Source organism: Rhipicephalus microplus, chromosome 5, assembly GCF_043290135.1.
Source record: "Rhipicephalus microplus isolate Deutch F79 chromosome 5, USDA_Rmic, whole genome shotgun sequence".
Lineage (NCBI taxonomy): Eukaryota > Metazoa > Arthropoda > Arachnida > Ixodida > Ixodidae > Rhipicephalus > Rhipicephalus microplus.
In genome coordinates, this window is record NC_134704.1 from 46,298,104 (window position 1) to 46,317,601 (window position 19,498).

General features: G+C 49.3%; 1 protein-coding gene across 1 annotated transcript; it reads right to left on the bottom strand.

Moving 5' to 3' along the window:
* Positions 1 to 8,616: 8,616 nt before the first annotated feature.
* Positions 8,617 to 11,790, bottom strand: LOC119173880 (uncharacterized). The gene is made up of 3 exons (XM_037424663.2): positions 11,691 to 11,790; positions 10,026 to 10,328; positions 8,617 to 9,444 (listed from the first exon to the last, which is right to left on the bottom strand). The coding sequence occupies exons 1-3, from the start codon at positions 11,697 to 11,699 to the stop codon at positions 8,911 to 8,913; spliced, it is 846 nt and encodes a 281-aa protein (XP_037280560.2). The 5' UTR covers positions 11,700 to 11,790; the 3' UTR covers positions 8,617 to 8,910.
* Positions 11,791 to 19,498: the final 7,708 nt, after the last annotated feature.

Sequence of the window (19,498 nt, forward strand, 5' to 3'; positions counted from 1 at the left end):
TTCGAACGGACGACATAATTAAATGGCACATATAAACATGACAATCACGACATGCGTGTCATGTAACAACATGACTACATGCCACACTCATAATGCGCTCGCCGCCGTTTCGCTGGCTTCACACATGCCAAATTTGGTATTAAGCGACGTCAATGAATGACGAAGGTATGTGACTGGTGCAAACATGATAATCATGAGATGTGTGTCATGTGAGAACATGACTGCATGCCACAGTCAAGGCGCTAATACATTTCGACGGGACGTGGTGCGCGTGCTCGCTGGCATTCATTTCGACGCGTCACGCCAGCGTTGCCACGCCAGGCGCCGGTCCTGCCATATACTCGCCGGCATGCTGCGCTGCGTTGCTCTGACGCGTGCGCGTTTCAGCGCGTTCAGCATTCCGCCGTCATGAAAAGAGGGAGACGCAGTGTTGTCTGGGTAACGCATCGGCGGGAAATGCAGCGTGCCGCATTTTGCGCCGGTTGCAATCGGGCCGCGCCGACGGACACTGGTCGCGCCTGGCGTCAGACTATAGAGTGCTCGCGTTTCGCTAACGTAGCGTCGCTGTGGCCAGCGTTCGCGCGCGTCAACGCTACATTGGAGTATAATGGGCCCTTCATGATACACTCGCGGCCGTTTCCCTAGCTCCACATATACCAAATTTAGTGTTTGGTGACGCCTATGGGTGACGAAAGTGTATGACTGGTGCAGACATGATAATCCTGACACGCGTGTCATGTAATAACATGACAACATACCACGCTCATAGCGTGCTCGCGGCTGTTTCGCTATCTCCACATATATTAAATTTCGTATCACATGACGTGAATAGATTACGAAGGTAAACGACACATCCAAACATGATAATCATGACACGGAAGTCATGTATGGTATCATTTACCTCCACCTCCTAACGTTGTGCTGATTTTAAAATGACATATCACATGCTTTGGGGGAGCACTAGGATGAATGGCAGGGGTCGGAACATTGTTACAATCGCTTCCGATTACGACCTTTCCATCATGAACGATGGTGCCCCCACACATCTGCGGGGTCTCATGTATGGCAGTTGCCTTGACCTGACATTGGTGTCACGGTGCTTCTCTCACAAAGTTAAATGGTTTTGCGATATTGAGACTCATGGGAGTGATCACATACCCACCTACGTGACGATCGATGGTATCATAAAAAATTTCTCTTCCGGTGCTGTAATTGGCACTGACTGGTCGATGTTTACATCGCGTGTTGAGGACGCTTGCCAAGAAGGCCTTGCCTGCAGTCTGGAAAATACCATAGCGGAAGCTATGCAAGCGTCCAAATGTAAATTACCGTTTTTGTCTAAAATAACACAGTTTAACATCGAACTGGAAAGATTACGAGCTATACGAAGGCGTGCTGAACGACGATACAGACGCACAAGATCAATTTACGATCTGAGAGAAGCAAGGCGGCTCCAGAAAAAGATTCAACGACGCATTTACAAGCTGGAGAGCGAACGCTGGAAAGCATTTTGCGAATCTCTAGACCCTCATAAACCTCTGTCATATATCTGGAGAACAGTTCGTGGTCTTCGCTCCTCTTCACAACAACGGCACCCTTTTAAAGCTTTGGCACTCCATCATGGAAAAACAGAACTCGAGGTGGCTGAAGAATTTTGCACGAGAGTTGCCGGGAATATTATGAACGAGAGCATCGACGCCGTGATCGTTCCTGAGACGCGATTACCAGAAATGGACATTCCGTTCACCATGGAAGAACTGGAAGGTGCGTTAGTCACTGCTAAGCGCATGTCATCGCCAGGTCCTGATGGTATTACTTATAGTGCGTTGGGACACCTTGGACAAAAAGCCAGAAAAGAACATGCTTCAACAACTCCTGCTTCAGCGGCAGTGTTCCCCGAGAATGGAAAATAAGTCGATTAATACCACTTTTGAAATCAGGAAAATCACCATTGCACTTGACAGCGTATCGCCCTATTGCCCTCGCAAGCTGCCTTGGAAAAGTGATGGAAAGTATGGTTCTATTCCGTCTCGAGTGGTACTTGGAACGATACACCAAATATCCTTCTTGCATGGCAGGCTTTCGTCGGGGCCGCTCCTCCATCGACTGTGTCCTTGACTTATCGACATTTGTTCAACAAGAAACAAAGTCGCAACCGCATATCAGTGGCACTCTTTCTTGAAATGAAGGGTGCATATGATAATGTAGCTCACGATGCCATCCTCACTTCTCTCGCAGCAATGGGCATTGGTGGACGAATGTTTCAATGGATAAAAGATTATATAACTGGCAGGGGTTTCTTTGTGAAAACATATGAGGGTACAACTGCTGAACATTACACCTGCTGCGGAGTACCTCAGGAAGGTGTTTTAAGCCCCACGTTGTTCAATGTTGCCCTCATTGGTCTGGTGAAGGTTCTGCCAAAGTCGGTGTGCCTATCGATATACGCCGATGATATTTGCCTCTGGAGTGCTGCAGTTACTCGCCCTCAGGTGCATGCACGAATACAACGGGCAGCAACCCTCACAACAGCCTACCTTCAGAAACAAAGCCTAACTATATCAACTGTGAAGTGCGCGTCGATGGCGTTTACACGCAAATCAATGACGCCATACCCTGTTTACATCAATGGGCAGAGTGTCAAATATGCACGTACGCATCGTTTCCTGGGCATAATAATCGACAGAAGTCTTTCGTGACCCCACATTGTGCGTATTTGAAGAAGAGACTGCTATCTATTGTGCATATAATGAAATTCATGTGCGGGAAAGCATGGGGAACTTCTGTGGCATCCATGCTACAGCTGTACAGGGCCCTATTTCTGGGTCTATTGCGCTACAGCTTGCCGGTACTAACACTTGCAAATCCATTACTCATTCATTGGAGAGTTTGCAAGGTCAGGCACTGCGTATCTGCCTAGGACTGCCCCGATGCACTTCTACTTATGCCACAATCATGCTTGCCAAAGACCATCCCGTCAGGACATATAGAGTTGTGGATCGCCCCAGAGCGCACATTCGACATGCTAGCCGTGTCCCCGACCACCACTTGGTCCTCCTACCCTCCGGAAGACCACGTGCTACGTTTTCAGACGTCATAGCCAAGCACCTAAAGAGCATTCCATCAGGATATACGCCAGCTGCGAGAATGGCATGTCCTTTGTGGTGCCTCGACCAGCCGCAAGTACGTCTAGAAATTCCGGGAATCAAAAAGAAAAGCAATCACTCCAGAGTAGCATTGAAGAAAGCAACACTGCTATTATTACATGAGTTGCACTTAGACCGAACGCAGATATACACTGATGGGTCCGTCTCGTCCAGCAGCTCATCAGGTGCCGCTGTAATTCCGGCTGCAGCAATGACAATCAAGTTTAAGTTGTCGCATATGACTACATCTACGGCATCAGAGCTTGCTGCTATAAGGGCTGCTTTACAGTATCTCGTTCAAGAACGTCCAGGAAAATGGGTCATATTCTGTGATTCGAAGGCAGCGCTTCAGAGTTTGCAGTCTGCCATGCGTAGGAGGAGTCATGACCCATTGGTACAAGAAATAAGACATTGCCATCATGAAGCTCTAGCACGAGGGCATGATATTATATATCAATGGCTGCCTGGACATCTTGGTATTACCGGAAATCAATTAGCCGATGATGCAGCCCGCTCAGCCCATGAAGGAACCCGTGTAGTCCCGATTCCTCTATCAAGGAATGATGCAGCAAGACAACTTTACCTGCCGGCTCAAGATCTCACACGCACGTTCTGGTCGTCTACCAGCTTCCAAATGTGTCAATTTTATGAACTGGATCCTTCGCTCAAGCTAAAGCTACCATCACACCTTTCCCGCTCCGATGCGACACTGTTATGCCGCCTTTGGCTGGGTGTTGCTTTTACACAGGTGTACTCCTTTTGCATTGGTATGGCAGACACTCCTACATGCGACTACTGCGGAGCTGAAGAGACCATCGAACACGTCCTGTGCAGCTGCGCTTGCTACGACACACAGCGATGCCAGCTCCGGATGGTTTTGAATCAACTTGACCCCGGACCATTTTGTGTGCAGAAGATACTAGGACCTTGGCCATCTGCCTCAGTTGCGCAGAAAGCAACTAAAGCACTGCTACTTTACCTAAAGTCAACAAACCTGAGCGACCGCCTGTAGACTGTGTGTGCTCCCCGAGTGTGCTCGTGATTGTGTGTACCTTCTCATATCTCTGCAACCTCTTTTCTCCCCTTTATCCCTTCCCCAGTGCAGGGTAGCAAACCGGATGTGCGTCTGGTTAACCTCCCTGCCTTTTCTTGCATCTTTATCTCTCTATATATCTAAAATGGCATATCAATCTTTCTCATTCGTGCTTTGCATATCATCGATTGCCACTGCACGTGGGATTTGCCAACTTTTTTTTTGACGAGCTTAATGTTTATTTGGTATGATGGCATCAGGCTATCGGAGTCTGCAAGTACAGAATTCGATTCCTGTTTACCCGATTGCTATAGCTAAGAAGTTTCTTTTAATGATTTTTACAGCAAATTTTGTTATAAAATAGGATATGTAACAAATCCGAAATTCTTGGCCTATGCACATAAACAGGCTTGGTCGTAAGACATGCTCAAACTCTTTCAAAGTTTTATACTTTTGGTGCGCTTGTAAGTGACTATACGGACCGCTTTTAACGAATTAGTCAAGTCCATGGGATGATACGAGATGAGATGGGATGTGTTACGAAAATGAAAGTGGTTGGTTTGCTATCCCACGCTAAGAGAAGAGGAACGGAAATATATGGCGTCTGCCCCGCCGCGGTGGTCTAGTGGCTAAGGTACTCGGCTGCTGACCCGCAGGTCGCGGGTTCGATTCCCGGCTGCGGCGGCTGCATTTCCGATGGAGGCGGAAATGTTGTAGGCCCGTGTACTCAGATTTGGGTGCACGTTAAAGAACCCCAGGTGGTCGAAATTTCCGGAGCCCTCCACTACGGCGTCTCTCATAATCAAAGGTGGTTTTGGGACGTTAAACCCCACAAATCAATCAAATATATGGCGTCTTCGGTTGGGCACTTTCGAGCGCTCTGGAGCGCTCTGAAATGTGACTGCGCCTTCGGTTGGTAGAATTCGAGTGCTCGGACTACCTTCGGTTGGTTCCTTCAGAGCGTCAGCGTCTGTCTCGGAGCGCTCCCGACCGCTCTGATTTCGAAGTGAGAGCGTTGCATGATCTGACCGGAAAGTCGGATCGCGTGGCACAAGCGAGCCAATCAAGTGGCTACTGGCTCGTGAACGAGGTGAGGAGCGTGAGCGTGCATTTCGGAAGGGGGTGTCGCCGTGCGGGTAATACTACTATACTCGGGGACAACTTTCTGTGGCGATTGAGGGAGCGGAGCTACTGCACATTGTTATGCCTGCGAGTCCGCAGCGAACGTCCATGCCTCGGAAAAAGGGAATCTGTGTCAAGGCCAGCCCGCGAGCCCGCCTGACGCGAACTACTCAATGGCGTAAACACGCGACGGTGCCTTTCCGGCGCGCACGTGCAGTGAGTCATCTCAGCCCGCGAGCCCGTCGAGTAAACAACCGGCGCCTTCCTGTCTGGCGGGTCTGACGCAATGCCGGGTGACGTCGCTCGTCCTTGGGTGCAGCCACCTGAAGCGCAGTCTCTCCAGATTCGATGAGAAAGAATGACGCGGCCCAGCAGCGACCCCCCCATTGGAGGAGTCTGACCTCACGACCAGCGGCGCTTCTGGTTGGACATTTGGGTTGGACCCGGTGCATATAAAAGAAGCCCTGCGGCGTGTCGCGAGCAGCAGTCCTATGTGAGAGCAGACATGTGTGTCGCAGTTGAGCTATGCGAGCAGGAGAGCTATGTGTTAGGTGAGCTGTGTGCCAGAGAAGAGAGCTATGTGATAGAGATTTGAGCTATGTGTTAGCAGACCCATTTGAGAGTAGAGCTATGGGTTAGAGAAAAGAGCTCGGCTCTTCGCGTCTTCGTTGGCCCCAGTGCCGAATTTGTAACGCCTCTGTATATATGCTGTACATAAACGTTGTTTAACTCACCGTCGTCTCGTCCGCTCGTCTATCAGCTCTGCGCAGAAGCAGTCGCGAGCTGAGAAACCTACGCTACCAAATGGCTGGTGACCTTCCCGGTGGAATTCGAAGCAGTGGCGCCTTCGGAACCGTGTTGGCGTCGCCGTCTTTCGAAACAGTGGTTGCAGCGGTGAGATTCGTAGCGCCCTTCGTAACGCCGTCGGAGGCGCGCTTCGAAACAACATGTACTCCCCCGCGAAGTAGTCCGGCCAGCCTCACTTTCCGAATGCTGGCCGTGTTTGAATAATACCACTGCCCAGAATTTGATACATTTGCTTACACAGCTATTTGTGAGTTAAATTCGACACAAGCTTATTCGGCCAATCGTCGGAATAGCAGGAGGGTGACGAGCACTCACCTAAAGACGAAGACGCCATTTTGACTGTGAAGTGCACCTAAAACGTGCGACGTTTTCAGACGTGCGAAAACGTGAAATGACAATTCAAGAAACAAAATAAGTAATAATATATCCTTGGTTCGTGCAGGGTCTCTTTAAAACGGCATCCCGTAGAAAATAAAGTAATGTTTTTTTTATTATCTTCACGCGGGAAACACAGACGCATTTGTAGGACTATATTCTTCAGCTGTGCGGCACACGCCCACTTTGGTTCCGTAGCCTTCCCTTCACTGTCACAGAAAGTTGTCCCCGAGTATGGTAATACTTCGCGCACGTGCGTTGTTAATGGCGTTTTTGCGTGTGTGTGAGACGAATGCACATCTTTGAAGTGTTCCGAAACTCCGGGGACGCCACGGTTCCACAGGGCGCCGCTGTCACGGGCCGCCAAGGTTGTTCAGTAGCGCGTTTCTCAGCTCGCGGCTGCTTCTGCGCAGAGCTGATACACCATCGCAAGAGACGACGGTGAGTTACGGCAAGATTTATGTACAGCATAGAATAGAGGCGTTACATATTTCGCACTGGGGCAGACAGCTTAGGTACTAGAAGAGCCGAGCTCTTTTCGCACGCTCTTCTCTCTGACGAGGTCGGCTGCTTGGCGACGTGCTGCTTGGCTTTTTTTTATAGGCCCCGGGTATTCCTTACGTCAGCAACGTCCAATCGGAACCGCCGCTGGCCGTGATGTCAGAATCATTCAGTCAGGAACCGCGGCTAAGTGTCGCCTATGAACGAGTGATGTTGCCACGTATTGCGTAAGACTCGCCAGACTGGATGGCGCCGATTGCATCATCGGGCTGCTATCAGGTCCATGGGTTGAGGGAGCTCGCCTTGCGTTGCGTTGCGTAAGACACATCGGCGCCGCCGGGTTAGGTGACGTCGTTGAGGTGATGGCGTCAGGCGGGCTCGCACGCTGGCCTTGCCACAGATTGCCTTTGCAGAGGCAATGACGTTCGGTCTGGTCTCCGAGGCGTAACAGAGCCATAAATGCACCATGTCAACAAAAAGACAGCTAGCGAAGGCGGAGGATAAGTCAACGCTGTCGTTTCAGCAGATTGCAGATAGCCTCGTTATTTGCCTTGAAAATAGTAGCTCGGACGAGGACGATCGCCAGATTTATAGCTCAGAAGACTTCAGCTACATACAGACATGTCAGAGAGAGAGAGAGATATTAATACAAAGGTCAGACATTCCAGTGACGTCCACTAAACTGATCGGCACCTTTTATTGACGTGGCGCAGCAATTTCTTTCTTTTTTATGTTTTTCTTTTTTTCTTTGCCTTAGAAGAGAAAAGAAGGTAAAATTGAGCCCCGTAACGGTCTGCATCACAGTGCGGCACCTCAACAGTATACCTCACGAGGGATGGGAAAAAGGAGGGATTAAAAGGATTGGATTAAATGTGTAGAAATATGCGTGCGTGAGAGAGAGAGAGAGGGGGGGAACGAGAGAGCGTGGCACAGGGGCAGTGAGATACAGAAGTAAGGAAAATGTAGGAAAGATAGACATGGTAGCAGGAGCCCGAGGACGGGGCACCACTCAGCGAGAGGTCTTGTTGGTGTCAGGAGACTGCGTAGGGTTAGCCGATCGGCCAGAGCGGCGCTGTCGTCGGAGATCGCGGGAGCACAACCGGTCGGCACGAAACCCAGAGAGCGAGAGCCAATGTTTACTCGGCAGCTTCCCGCGCTGGCTGCGCGGTGGCACTACAGGCGCGCTGCTCTAAGCGCTCTGAGATCGCCGATGTATTCGGTTGGTACGCTGCCTCTCCCGCTCCGATTGCGAGCTTCCTCTGCATCTGGTGACTCTGAGCCAGAGGACCAGAACAGCCAACCGAATACGCCAATAAATAGGAGAGAGCACGACACTGTAAGCGTATTACGTGTGCACTTGCACGGACGTCTTGATCCAATCACAAGCGCTCGTACAAGCCGACTGTATTTAAAGAAAAACATAATAAGTGCTTTCACTGAGTTCTAGGCTGATGGTTGGAAAAGATTGTAGCCCAGTGTTTCATCTAGGTGCTAGGAGCGGCTGGCTGTCTAGTAAGACGATTGCTTTCGACACTGGTTGCCCTTGTCGGCCCCAAGAATACCGTAACTGTGCATTGCCCACAAAGCCGCTGGTGCATTTCATTCCGTGATGTCTTAAGCAAAGGAAAAGCGAGATGTTTTCGACATTGAAAGTTCGTTTATTTCCCAAAAGACAACGAAAATGAAGACCACTGTGCGTTTGTACCTACACCTTGAGCTGCAGATCCCCGGGAGTGGCCAGACGTCTTGAAGAAAGTCCAGACAGCGGTTCCAACAAAACACGTGACAATACACTCCAACACCTGTACAGGACACTAGAACGGAAGAGGAGGGAACATAACTCGACCAAAGACGGGTGGGGGCAGTCTCTTGCTCAGCGTAGTGAATCCCGAACCAAAGAATGACGAGGTATTCAACAATCCTTGTTCACTGCCAGCCGTGGCCGTGCTTTCCGTGTCCTCCGACGCCGCGGAAGACGCCAGCTCCGCCATACAGCCCCCCTACGCCAACGCCGTATCCTCCAACGCCGTAGCCGCCGCCGACACCACCGAGGCCACCAAGACCGTATCCGCCTCCGTAACCGCCGTAGGCGCCACCGTACACTCCGCCATAGCCGGCTCCTCCGTATCCACGGCCCCTGTATCCACCGGCTCCTCCGGCAGGGCCGTACTTGGCCGCCAGCTCGGACGCGGGTGGCTGAGCAGACCGGAAAGCCACGTCAGCGGGGCTCTCGCTCTGAGTGCCGGGCTCGTTGGTGTCGACACTGGCGCGGAATCCAGCAGCGTCAGCAGCGTACTTGACCGTCCTCTGGCCGCCCTCGGCGGTGTTGATGGTGTAGACACCCTGGACGCTGCCGTTGCCGTCGGCGACCTCCTGGCGGGAGCTGGTACCGTCGGGGCCCTGGGCTACGTAGCCGAAGTTGTACGGCTTGGGCGTCTCGTCAGCATACGACCTGTAGCCCTGCGGAGGTGGTGGAAAATTAAAGCTGTAAGTCAAACACGACTTTCGAAGCACGCGACATTTCCTCCTGAATGGCGGATGCACGCAAGCCTGCCTCCTCGGGACGCACGCTTCAGGCAGATGCCATGAGATGGACGGCTTCTAAATCCCTCCTCGGAAGAACATTTGCCGAGTGCGCGACCGGGAATATTTCTGTAATCATGGAAGCGTTCGGTGGCCACGCTTCGGTAGAGGGTGGGGCCTCTGAGGACTCCTTATCTGGTATGCCACTATAAACAGGCCCAACATTATCACGTTGCAGTAGACTAACCAGCGACTGGAAAAACGCCAAAAGCTTAGCTATCCCATGCGTAATATTGTTCTGAATACGATTAACACGTGCAGTGATGGCAGCCATTTGGCATACGTTCATGAACGCAGAGCGCTACAAAGAACGTATACTTTAGAACGCCCTGTGTGGAGTTTTATATAGGGCCTTCGTTGTTCTCAGCCCTTCACCGCCATGGACATGTTTGTACAGCAAATGACTGCAAGGTATGACTTAACATTCGTCGTTTTTTCCTGCTGCACTATATACTTACTCCGCCCCCGTAGTATCCGCGGCCGCCTCCACCGTAGTATCCACCTCCGTATCCGCCGACGCCACCGAGTCCACCTCCGACGAGGCCCCCGTATCCCCCAACGTAGCCGCCTCGGTAGCCACCACCGTAGCCGCCGCCGTACCCTCCGTAGCCTCCTCTGTACGCTCCACCATAGGCGCCAGCTCCGAGGCCAACGCCGAGTCCAACACCGCCGAGACCACCCAGTCCAACGCCACTGATACCACGTGCGCCAATGCCGCCGGCGTTAGCCAGGACGACGAGGCAGAGAGCGGGGATCAATACCTGCGATTCACAGTCATTTCTCTATCACTCAAGAACAACAGTGCAAATTTAATAAAACATTGACAGACAAGCAATGCTACACACAAAGCAGGCGTTGTGCTGAGCATATATATATTTTTAAACTGTTGAATATAGACTTTAACTACAGCGAAGAAGACCAAGAAAGGGACCCCACATGTGACATTGTCGTGTCTTCTCTTTCTTGGTATTGTAATTTGCGCTGCTGTTCCAAGGCCATACATCTCAGTTTGTCCATCTCAAATTTCGTGCTGTTCTTCTCGAGATCGTGTACCAACTAGTCCACCCGTACCAGCTCCCTTCCTGGCGACATTCATGACAAACACACTCAGCGCGAGATTGAGTAGTTATTTCAGCGAATGATTGATCGACAAATCGATCGTGTACAACGTCCGAAATACAAATGCGTGACTGACCATATGTGCTGCCGATTGAGGGCTCCAGCTCAAAATTTGATATTTTGTATTGCAATGGCGTGAGCATAAATTTTGACATCTGCCCCAATTGGAAAGCGATAACCGTGAGCAGGTGTCAAACCCGCCACTTCGTGCGCTTCACGCTGCAGCCACAGAGCGAAATTTGTTGGGAGCCACCGGAGGTAGCGCTGAGCAAAAGGAGGTAGCACAGAGCCGAATGAGGTAGCACTACTGTTGTGCTCACTGACACCCGTATACATTATGGGCGTAATCACGCCACGAGCTTCGATTTGGTTATCGTTTCATGCATGCAGCATTCGCACAACGAACTGCGCAGTGTCGTGTCAGAAGGCGTCTCGCGTATACGTTAGCAAGCACTTGGCCATTACTGCCGCAGCGTGACACTGCTCTTCTGTTGTACGCGTAACCATTGCTTCGTATACTGGTCAGAGCTCCTACTATCAGTCGCTGCGTTTTCTAATCAGTGCGAGACAACTTCACCAGTGAACGTTGGCACTGTCGTAGCATGAGGCTCTGCTATTATGCCAACTCTATACCTGTACATGCTCAGGTGCCGCTAACCCAAGGCAACTGTTATCTACGCTCAGTGATACAGCTAGCTACCGCGTCAACAAATCCACAAGGCTTTTCGGGCTCTCCTTCAATGAACCGGCGGCCGCATTCGCCAATGCACGTTGCGACTGGCTGAACTTGTTATCTTAACAGTGTTAAGCGGAAAAGCCTTTCATGACTACAGTCTATGCCTTGTACAGGCAGCACAAAGTGGTGGTCATTAGGATCCACAGTGTCGCGATAACACTGCTCGCAGTAGGCAACGCCCGACTCAAGGAAAGCAAGCGGACGATAGTCCTGGTATTTCGCCGCGTTTTCCAAAGTACGGGCTGCCTTGCGAGACTAATCGGCTCACCTTCCACATGGCTTCACGATGCTGCTGCTTCTGCTGCTGCTGTTGAGAGCTGCGGTGCTACGACTGCTGCGGTGGTGAGATCGCTTGTGTCCAGACCGTCGGCCAGGCGGCTCTTTTATACGGTCCACGTCGGTGAGACCGCACGGCGCTTGGCCGGGATACATGCAAAAGACGTCGGTCCAGATGCACTGTGTTCAATCGCTTGTCTTTTTAATTCGTTTAATTTCCGGCCTGCCTCCGCCTCGTCGCTGCGCCCTGCCTTGCTGTCACTTGTCCCGCACGTAATGGGATCAGGCTTGGGCAAGGGCGAGTCTGTCAGGAGAGACGCCTCTCACGCTGTCCTGGAATCATATCGTTCATCGAACACGCTCGCTGTTCATCGATACTTTCAACGCCGCTTTTCGAATGCCAATCTGAGCAGACGGTGGCGTCTTGGCGTTTGCTATGGACGGTCTGTGGATGTCAGCCGGCGTCGTCTGGGGGAACGGATAGTCTTCTAGAAAGTCCAGATATATTTGAAAAAAGAAACTCTCAGAGCTGTCGTGGTGTGGTTAACGGTGCCATCTATTTCAGCACCTAAATTGTGGACGTCGCCTGAACATCTTGTTTAGTGAGGAGAGCCCCGATAATTTCAAGGTGCGATTACTTTCACTTCCAGCTGTTTCTTTGCATCTCTTCTACCTCAGAACTACCTCACTCCTGAGTTTAGCAGCTGCAATCTATGTGCAGGAAGTCGCTTACACAAAAAATAAACTGGTCACGGGAGGTTGTGTTATTCTGAATATGAAGGTTGCGACAGCCATAAATGTAAAACATTTTATCTTATTAAGGTTTCGACGTTGTTAGCGACAATTGCTTTTTTTTAATAACGACGCCGAAGAAACTTGTGCTGGCAAACGTATAAGTTTGACACCACAATCTTACCAGGTAGTTTCAGGAACAGAAGTTTTGTTTTTCTGGTAACTTGTCTTGGGACGGCGTACTAGCTTTGAGTCGCGGAATTCCAGATACAAGCCAACCATACGGTGCACGATTTGTAACTGTGCATTTTTTGTGTTTTGTAGAGGATGTGCAAAAGATATGGCTCTAACAGTTATTGCGGAAATTGAGGAAAGAAGTGTAGCCCGTGCGGTTGATTTGTCATCGTAGTGGCATTTATCTACAGGACATGCGGAAGGGCCTTCTGGTTGCTGACTTCTGATGGTCCTATGCATGTAAGTCTCGTTATAGGGGCGGCTGTTATTAAGCAAGGTTGCAAATGTGCGTTCGAGATTCGTATTCTAGAAAATAAAACTTTAGACTACGTTGCGCTTTTCCTTCGACTTAACGGAATTTTCACTTTGCACATGGTTAACTCAAACTCTTGCAGCCCAGCATGCTTTTGGGGCACCGGAAAGGTGATCCTGACGTGAAGATAGCATTTGAAGAATTGCCAATTTCAATATGCTTGCTCAAGGACTCTTGTGCTGATCGATATAAAAGGTGACTTTAATTGCAAATATAGCTTGAACCGATGAACCGACGAAGAAATGCAACTGGCAAAAGTCATGCAGGTATATTTAGTTCCGTACTCAGACACACAAAAAAGTAAAGAAAAAAACAATACCAGATTGTGTGAAGGGCAGGAAATATATTTAGCGAATGTTGCCAGCTAAAAGAAAAGCTGACTTTCGAACTAAAAGCTTTGCAAATTTGGTCCGCCTTGTATACATGCGACCGTTTTACAAGCAGGACCTTCCCGCAAATAGGTTCGAGTTAAAATTAGTGCAACCATGATTCATCGAGGCGTTAGAAAGTATCATTGGCTTCTGTTGGCTCAAATATGTCAGACATTCGCCGAGCCGGAAACGACCACAGATCATAGCGTAAAATGTACCGACAAAAGTACTTTCCTTGTGTATAACAACAGCGGTGATTCAATGTTTTATTGCGTCGTCTTGCTGTATACGCCCACTCTGCCGCCCTGTGCTTTCGCGAGCCGAACGCCCGTGCTCGTGACCTATCTTCGACGCCGTTCGATTGTATTTGCGGCCGCGCGGTCTTCTTGAGCCCTGCAGCCTGTCGCTCTGTCGCGTCGTGGTCGTGTCGTTGACGGACCCCTTTCTCCTCTGCTCGCTCTGCGGGGGACACGGGAACACCGGTCCAGTAGAGCGAAGGCCGGACGCGAAACATTGCATCACCCCTCGGCTGGCATAGCGTGTAGTTGAGCCCAAGTACAGCGAAGCATATACAAACACGTGGATTAAGACGATGACACCGCAACTGTCGTGATATTGGCTGGCTTAGAGGGATGCATACAGGTTAGAGTGTGTGCATGCTGTTATGCGGAGAGTTTCCTTAATGCATTCAGTACGCGTTCGATCATCGAGAGGGCTCAGGTACCTGCGCAGATGCTGACACGGATTTTCACATTAAAAAACGCCGGCAATTTTAAATGAGCGCATTCGAAATGCTCCGGACGCGTTTCGTATACTAAAGTGGAGTGGGAGCGGCTTGTGTCGTCACGACGCACTATTGCACACCATCTGGTCAAAAAAGAAAAAAAAGATTGCTCTTCACGTTCGCCGCCGCACGTTTCACATTTCGAGTCGATTTCACTGAACATCCGGCCCAAAAGCTCGTTCACGTCGTTTTCTGCGTTCATGCGATTACCCCCGCTTACTCCCGCTTACCCCCGCTTACATCGCCTCGTGGAAGCATGAGGACAAATGCTAAGGAAGGAACACGCGGTATTCTTCGCTTGACAAGCCACAAAGTCTTAGGTGGAGTTTTTATTAATTGCAGATTTCATTGCCGTATGCGAGAGAAAAAAAAATGGCGTAGCCTGCACTGCATGCAAAATGCTGAAGAGAAAGCGGAGCTAATAGCCACCTGGTTGCTCCTGCTTTGCTACGGTTCCCAAAGGTTTCCTTTTCTTTTCCCCCCTTTCTTTCGCTATTTTGTCTTGTTCTCACTTGTTTTAGTTTCATATTGATGTCTTCTTTGTCTACGCATATTTATAATTCTTCCCCCTTATCTACTTCTTTCTTTTCTCAATTTTTCTGTATTTATTTCTCTCGCTCTCCTTTCCATTTATTACTGTATTTTCTCTCGCTCTCTGCTTCTTCCTCTATTTTTCTGCCTCTCGTTCTCTCTCTTTTCCTTTCCGTGCTATGCTTTACCCTGCAGTCTCTTCGGTGCTGGGCTGCTGACCTGGAGGCCGCGGGTTCGACACGGCCGCAGTGTTTGCAGGTCGGTGGAGGCGAAATAGTGATGTGATATGTGGGGTTTAACGTCCCAAAACCACCATATGATTATGAGCACACGGGCTGTTACGAAGGGCGCCTCCAACGACGTTACGAAGGGCGCCACGAATCTCACCGCTGCCACCACTGTTTCGAAAGACGGCGACGCCAACACGGTCCCGAAGGCGCCACTGCTTCGAACTCCACCGGGAAGGTCACCAGCCGTTTGGTAGCGTAGGTTTCTCAGCTCGCGACTGCTTCTGCGCAGAGCTGGTAGACGAGCGGACGAGACGACGGTGAGTTAATCAAGGTTTATGTACAGCATATATACAGAGGCGTTACAAATTCGGCACTGGGGCCTACAGCTTAGAGACCCGAAGAGCCGAGCTCTCTTCTCTGACACATAGATCTACTGCCCGCGACGCGCCGCAGGGCTTTTTTTATGGCAAAGACTGCTGCGCTGCGCCGCGCGGCGCACGAGCCATTCCCACACAGAAACGGCTGCTGCGCCGCACGGAAGTGACGTGTGCATTTTCCGGTTAGGCGCTTTGTTTGAATAGTCGGGAGTGTCTAGCGGTACGTCTAGACATAACGATAAAAGCCGTTAAAATTACGTTCATACAAAAAAGTGAACAAAAATGTTATTTAGGTTTAGCGTGACAACAATACAAAACCGGCTTGTTTGTCATCGCAAGCCGATCGGCAGTTGTGGCGTAGTTGGTTAAAGCAACACATGAACTGGTGAGGTCGGTGGTTCAAGTCCCATTGCAGTTATCGATACTTTTTCTTTTTTTTTGTTCACGCATGTATTGTTTTAACATTTGCGCCTCCTCATTAGTCCGACTTGCTGCTGGTGGTGGTGGTCCCGTCCACAAGCCCTTTATTATTGGATCTTCGATGACTTTTGCAGGATTGACTATATTATGATAAAGTGTTTTGCGAATTAGTGCTCTTAATCGGCGAGATGCAAAAAACACAAAAAAGGCCTTCGGAGATCACATGCTTCGTAAGAACATTGCAATAAAGTTGTTTCCATTCATCGTATGAACACTTCGCCGACGCACTGGGGTTTCATGAATGTGCGTCCGGTCAGTCACACGTGAACTGTGCAAAAGCATTTATTTCATCGTCGATCTTGCCCTTCGCGACCAGCAAAACTCGGTAGCAAGGACAATTTCACCTTTGACAACACCATGCTTCGCATTGCAATCTAGAAAATGCAGTACGTCCAAGAACAATAATCCGCACTTCATACTGAGAAACTTTATGGCGCACACACTCAGATGAAGCTGCGGCGCGGTGGATGGCCCCGCTAGCTCCAACCACCAGGTTCTACTAAGCATCCAGCAATCACATGAAGCAGCGACGACACTCCAGTCCTCCTTGGGAGTGGCCTAGGCCATGGCCACGATTTTATCGGAGTTTTCACCATCAACATATCGCAGGCGGCTACCATCTCGCTGTGTTTACCTTTCGCAGCCGCAGTGCCCATGGCGCCCCCTGTATACAAAATACTTGTAATATGTATTTAAACAACAAATGTAAGCTAATTGACTCGCTAAACACAAGTCTAGTAAAAATTTTGTAGGTTTAACGCATTACGCACGAATAATTTACACGTTTAACTAGCTTTAAGTAATATTTTTTAAGTGACTTCACTTCCGTGCGGCGCAGAAGCCATTCCTGTGTGGGGATGGCTGCGGCGCCGCGCTGCGCACGAGACGCTGCCTTTTTTTTATATATACCGGGAGGATTCTTTGAGTAACCAAATGTCCAACCAGAAGCGCCGCTGGCCGTGAGGTCAGAATCCTCCAATGGGTTCGCCGCTGGGCCGCGTCATTTTCATCCAATCTGGAGCCGCTGCGCTGCACGTGGCTGCACCCAAGGACGAGTGACGTCGCCACGCATTGCGTCAGACTCGCCAGACGGGAAGGCGCCGATTGCTTCGACGGGCTCGCTGGCTGAGGTGACTCACTGTGCGTGCGCGGCAGAAAGGCACCGCCGCGTGATGACGCTGTTGAGTTGTTCGCGTCAGGCGGGCTCGCGTGCTGGCCTTGACACAGATTGCCTTTTTCAGAGGCATGGACGTTCGCTGTGGACTCGCAGGCATAACCGCAACCTCGCCGCCAGACAATGCGCCGGGAAGACGAGCTGCTTCCATGTGGCGCGGATGTCAGGCGCGCTCGTTCGCCAGGTCCCTCCAGGTTCGCCTCCAGGGCCATGGGGAGAATGCAGCACCAGACTGTTCCGGGAACACATCCCTTTCTTGAGGACGGATCCCTGCTCCACTGGCTTGTCGCCACAACTTGTCGACCAGCTTCGCTCGTCTCTTGGTTTCAGCACTTGTCGATGGTTCTGCAACTTGTCAAGAACGGTTCGACAACAGACAACACACGACACAAGCAAGTGCCCTCGGTCACCCGACAGAACACCAGACAAAGTATATTACACATATATCTAGCTACGTGTCTATCGGAATTCCGTTCCCTCTATATCAAGAGGCACATGTGGGACACAAGACTCTTAAAATGAGAACTCACACTTTTACACGTACAACAACGTAACGCAATAAAATACAACATAAAGTTGGCTCGTTGAGATCACTCTAGATGAGAGCGCTCAGCTAAGGCCGTGATGAGGACAAAATTTTGCCCCGAATCGCCAGCGATAAACCGAAAGGTGGAGAAGGTACTAACTAAACGCACGGCTACATGCGTCTGCATTAGCGTTTAGCTTTTCTATTTTGTTTATTGCGAACGTCAAAGTTGTACTGTTGAAGAATCATGCTCCATCTCAGTAACCGGCCACTTTTAGGCGACGATACCTATGCGGTACAAACAGCTGCTCATACTTGCGACGTTGCACAGGGGAACAACGATACGGCTTGCTACGGATTGGCTCCTCACCAGTTAGCTCTATATCGTGTTCAATCACCGTTGTGCTTCCGGGACGGTCCGAAAACACGTCTTCAAACTCGGGAAACAATCCTTCTCAGGTCCTCCTTCTGTACTTCACTTAACCTAGGCTCCAGGTTAAACTGCTCTAAGATTACCTCCGATCCCCTTTCGATTACATTACTAGAACTCAAAATTTCTGCTCCCTCTTCCTCTGAAGCATTACATACAGAGAAATGCGAATCTAGGAGAATCTTCTTTTATAGTAAAGCAAACTATCAGCAAATATCAGCTGGACTTGAGCAACAATTTCTGTCTTTTGAATGCAGTGCAGACGAAGCAACTGTTGAGCAGCTATGGCAAGTGTTTAAGGAACGCATTACTGGGCTCATTCGGCGTCACGTCCCGAGCGTCTCAAGCGATAAACTGAGTAAAATAAAGAAACCTTGGATTAAGGGGCATCTTATTCAGCTTATCAAAAAGCGCAAGAGGGCTTTTTCCCGATACTGCCAAAAAAAATCCCCTGAAAATTTTAATAAAATGAAAGATTTGACATCACTTTATAAAATGGAACTGAAAGAAGCCAAGAAAAAGTATTTTAAGAGTTTGGCCGCTGACTTTTCTAATAAGAAAAGGTTTTGGAAATATATGAGACGATGTGGTACTGAGAAGGTTAGCCCACCAAACCTACGTTACGGTGGCGAGATTGTAACTGAGGATCGAGATAAAGCCACACTTTTTAACGACTTCTTTAAATCGGTCTTCCGCCCACCTACACAAGTGATTGTCACGAATAAAAAAGAACAATGTTTGCCTATGGGTGAGATAGAGCTTTCATTCAATGGCATAATGAAGTTGTTACAGCGCATTGACGAAGGTAAAGCAACTGGCCCAGATGGCATATCACCAAGAGTTTTAAAACTTTGCTCTGAGGCAGTAGCTCGTTACCTTTATGTTATCTATAAAAAATCACTCGATGAAGGCAAGCTTCCTGATGATTGGAAAATAGCTAATGTTGTGCCCGTTTTCAAAAGTGGTTCTAAATCAGACGTATCAAATTACAGACCAATTTCTTTGACGCCGATTTGTTGTAAAGTACTTGAACATGTTCTTTTTTCTGCTTTAATGAATCACCTGACTTCAATTAATTTTTTTAATCCTAAACAACACGGATTTAGACAGGGTTTTTCATGCACAACCCAATTAATTGAATTCTATCATGATATAGCATCAGTTTTAGATAATCGAGGACAGATTGATTGTTTATTTTTAGACTTCAGAAAGGCTTTCGATACGGTATCACACTCCATTCTGATTCAAAAACTGCAGAACTTGAACATTCATCAAACCATTTGCCGTTGGATTGCGGACTATTTAACTTCAAGAAAACAAAAGGTTGTGCTTGGTGGATCATGTTCGTGTTTAGTTTCGGTGACATCAGGGGTACCTCAGGGTTCCGTACTCGGTCCGCTTCTCTTCCTTGTGTTTATTAATGATATTTCGGATACAATTAGGTGTCGTATTAGAATGTTTGCTGACGACTGTGTGTTGTATACTGAACTGACCGACCAAACGGATTCCACCCAGCTTCAGGATGACCTTGATCACGTGGAGGCATGGTGTAAAAATAATGACATGGTATTAAACACGAATAAATGTGTTCACGTCAGTTTCACCAAAAAGGTTAATA

What these genes read in the sequence shown, in the direction of transcription:
- LOC119173880 (XM_037424663.2), bottom strand. An exon ending in GCGGATACTACGGGGGCGGA is followed by an intron (nt 9,445 to 10,025) that starts GTAAGTATATAG and finishes CCACCTCCGCAG; the next exon opens with GGCTACAGGTCGTATGCTGA.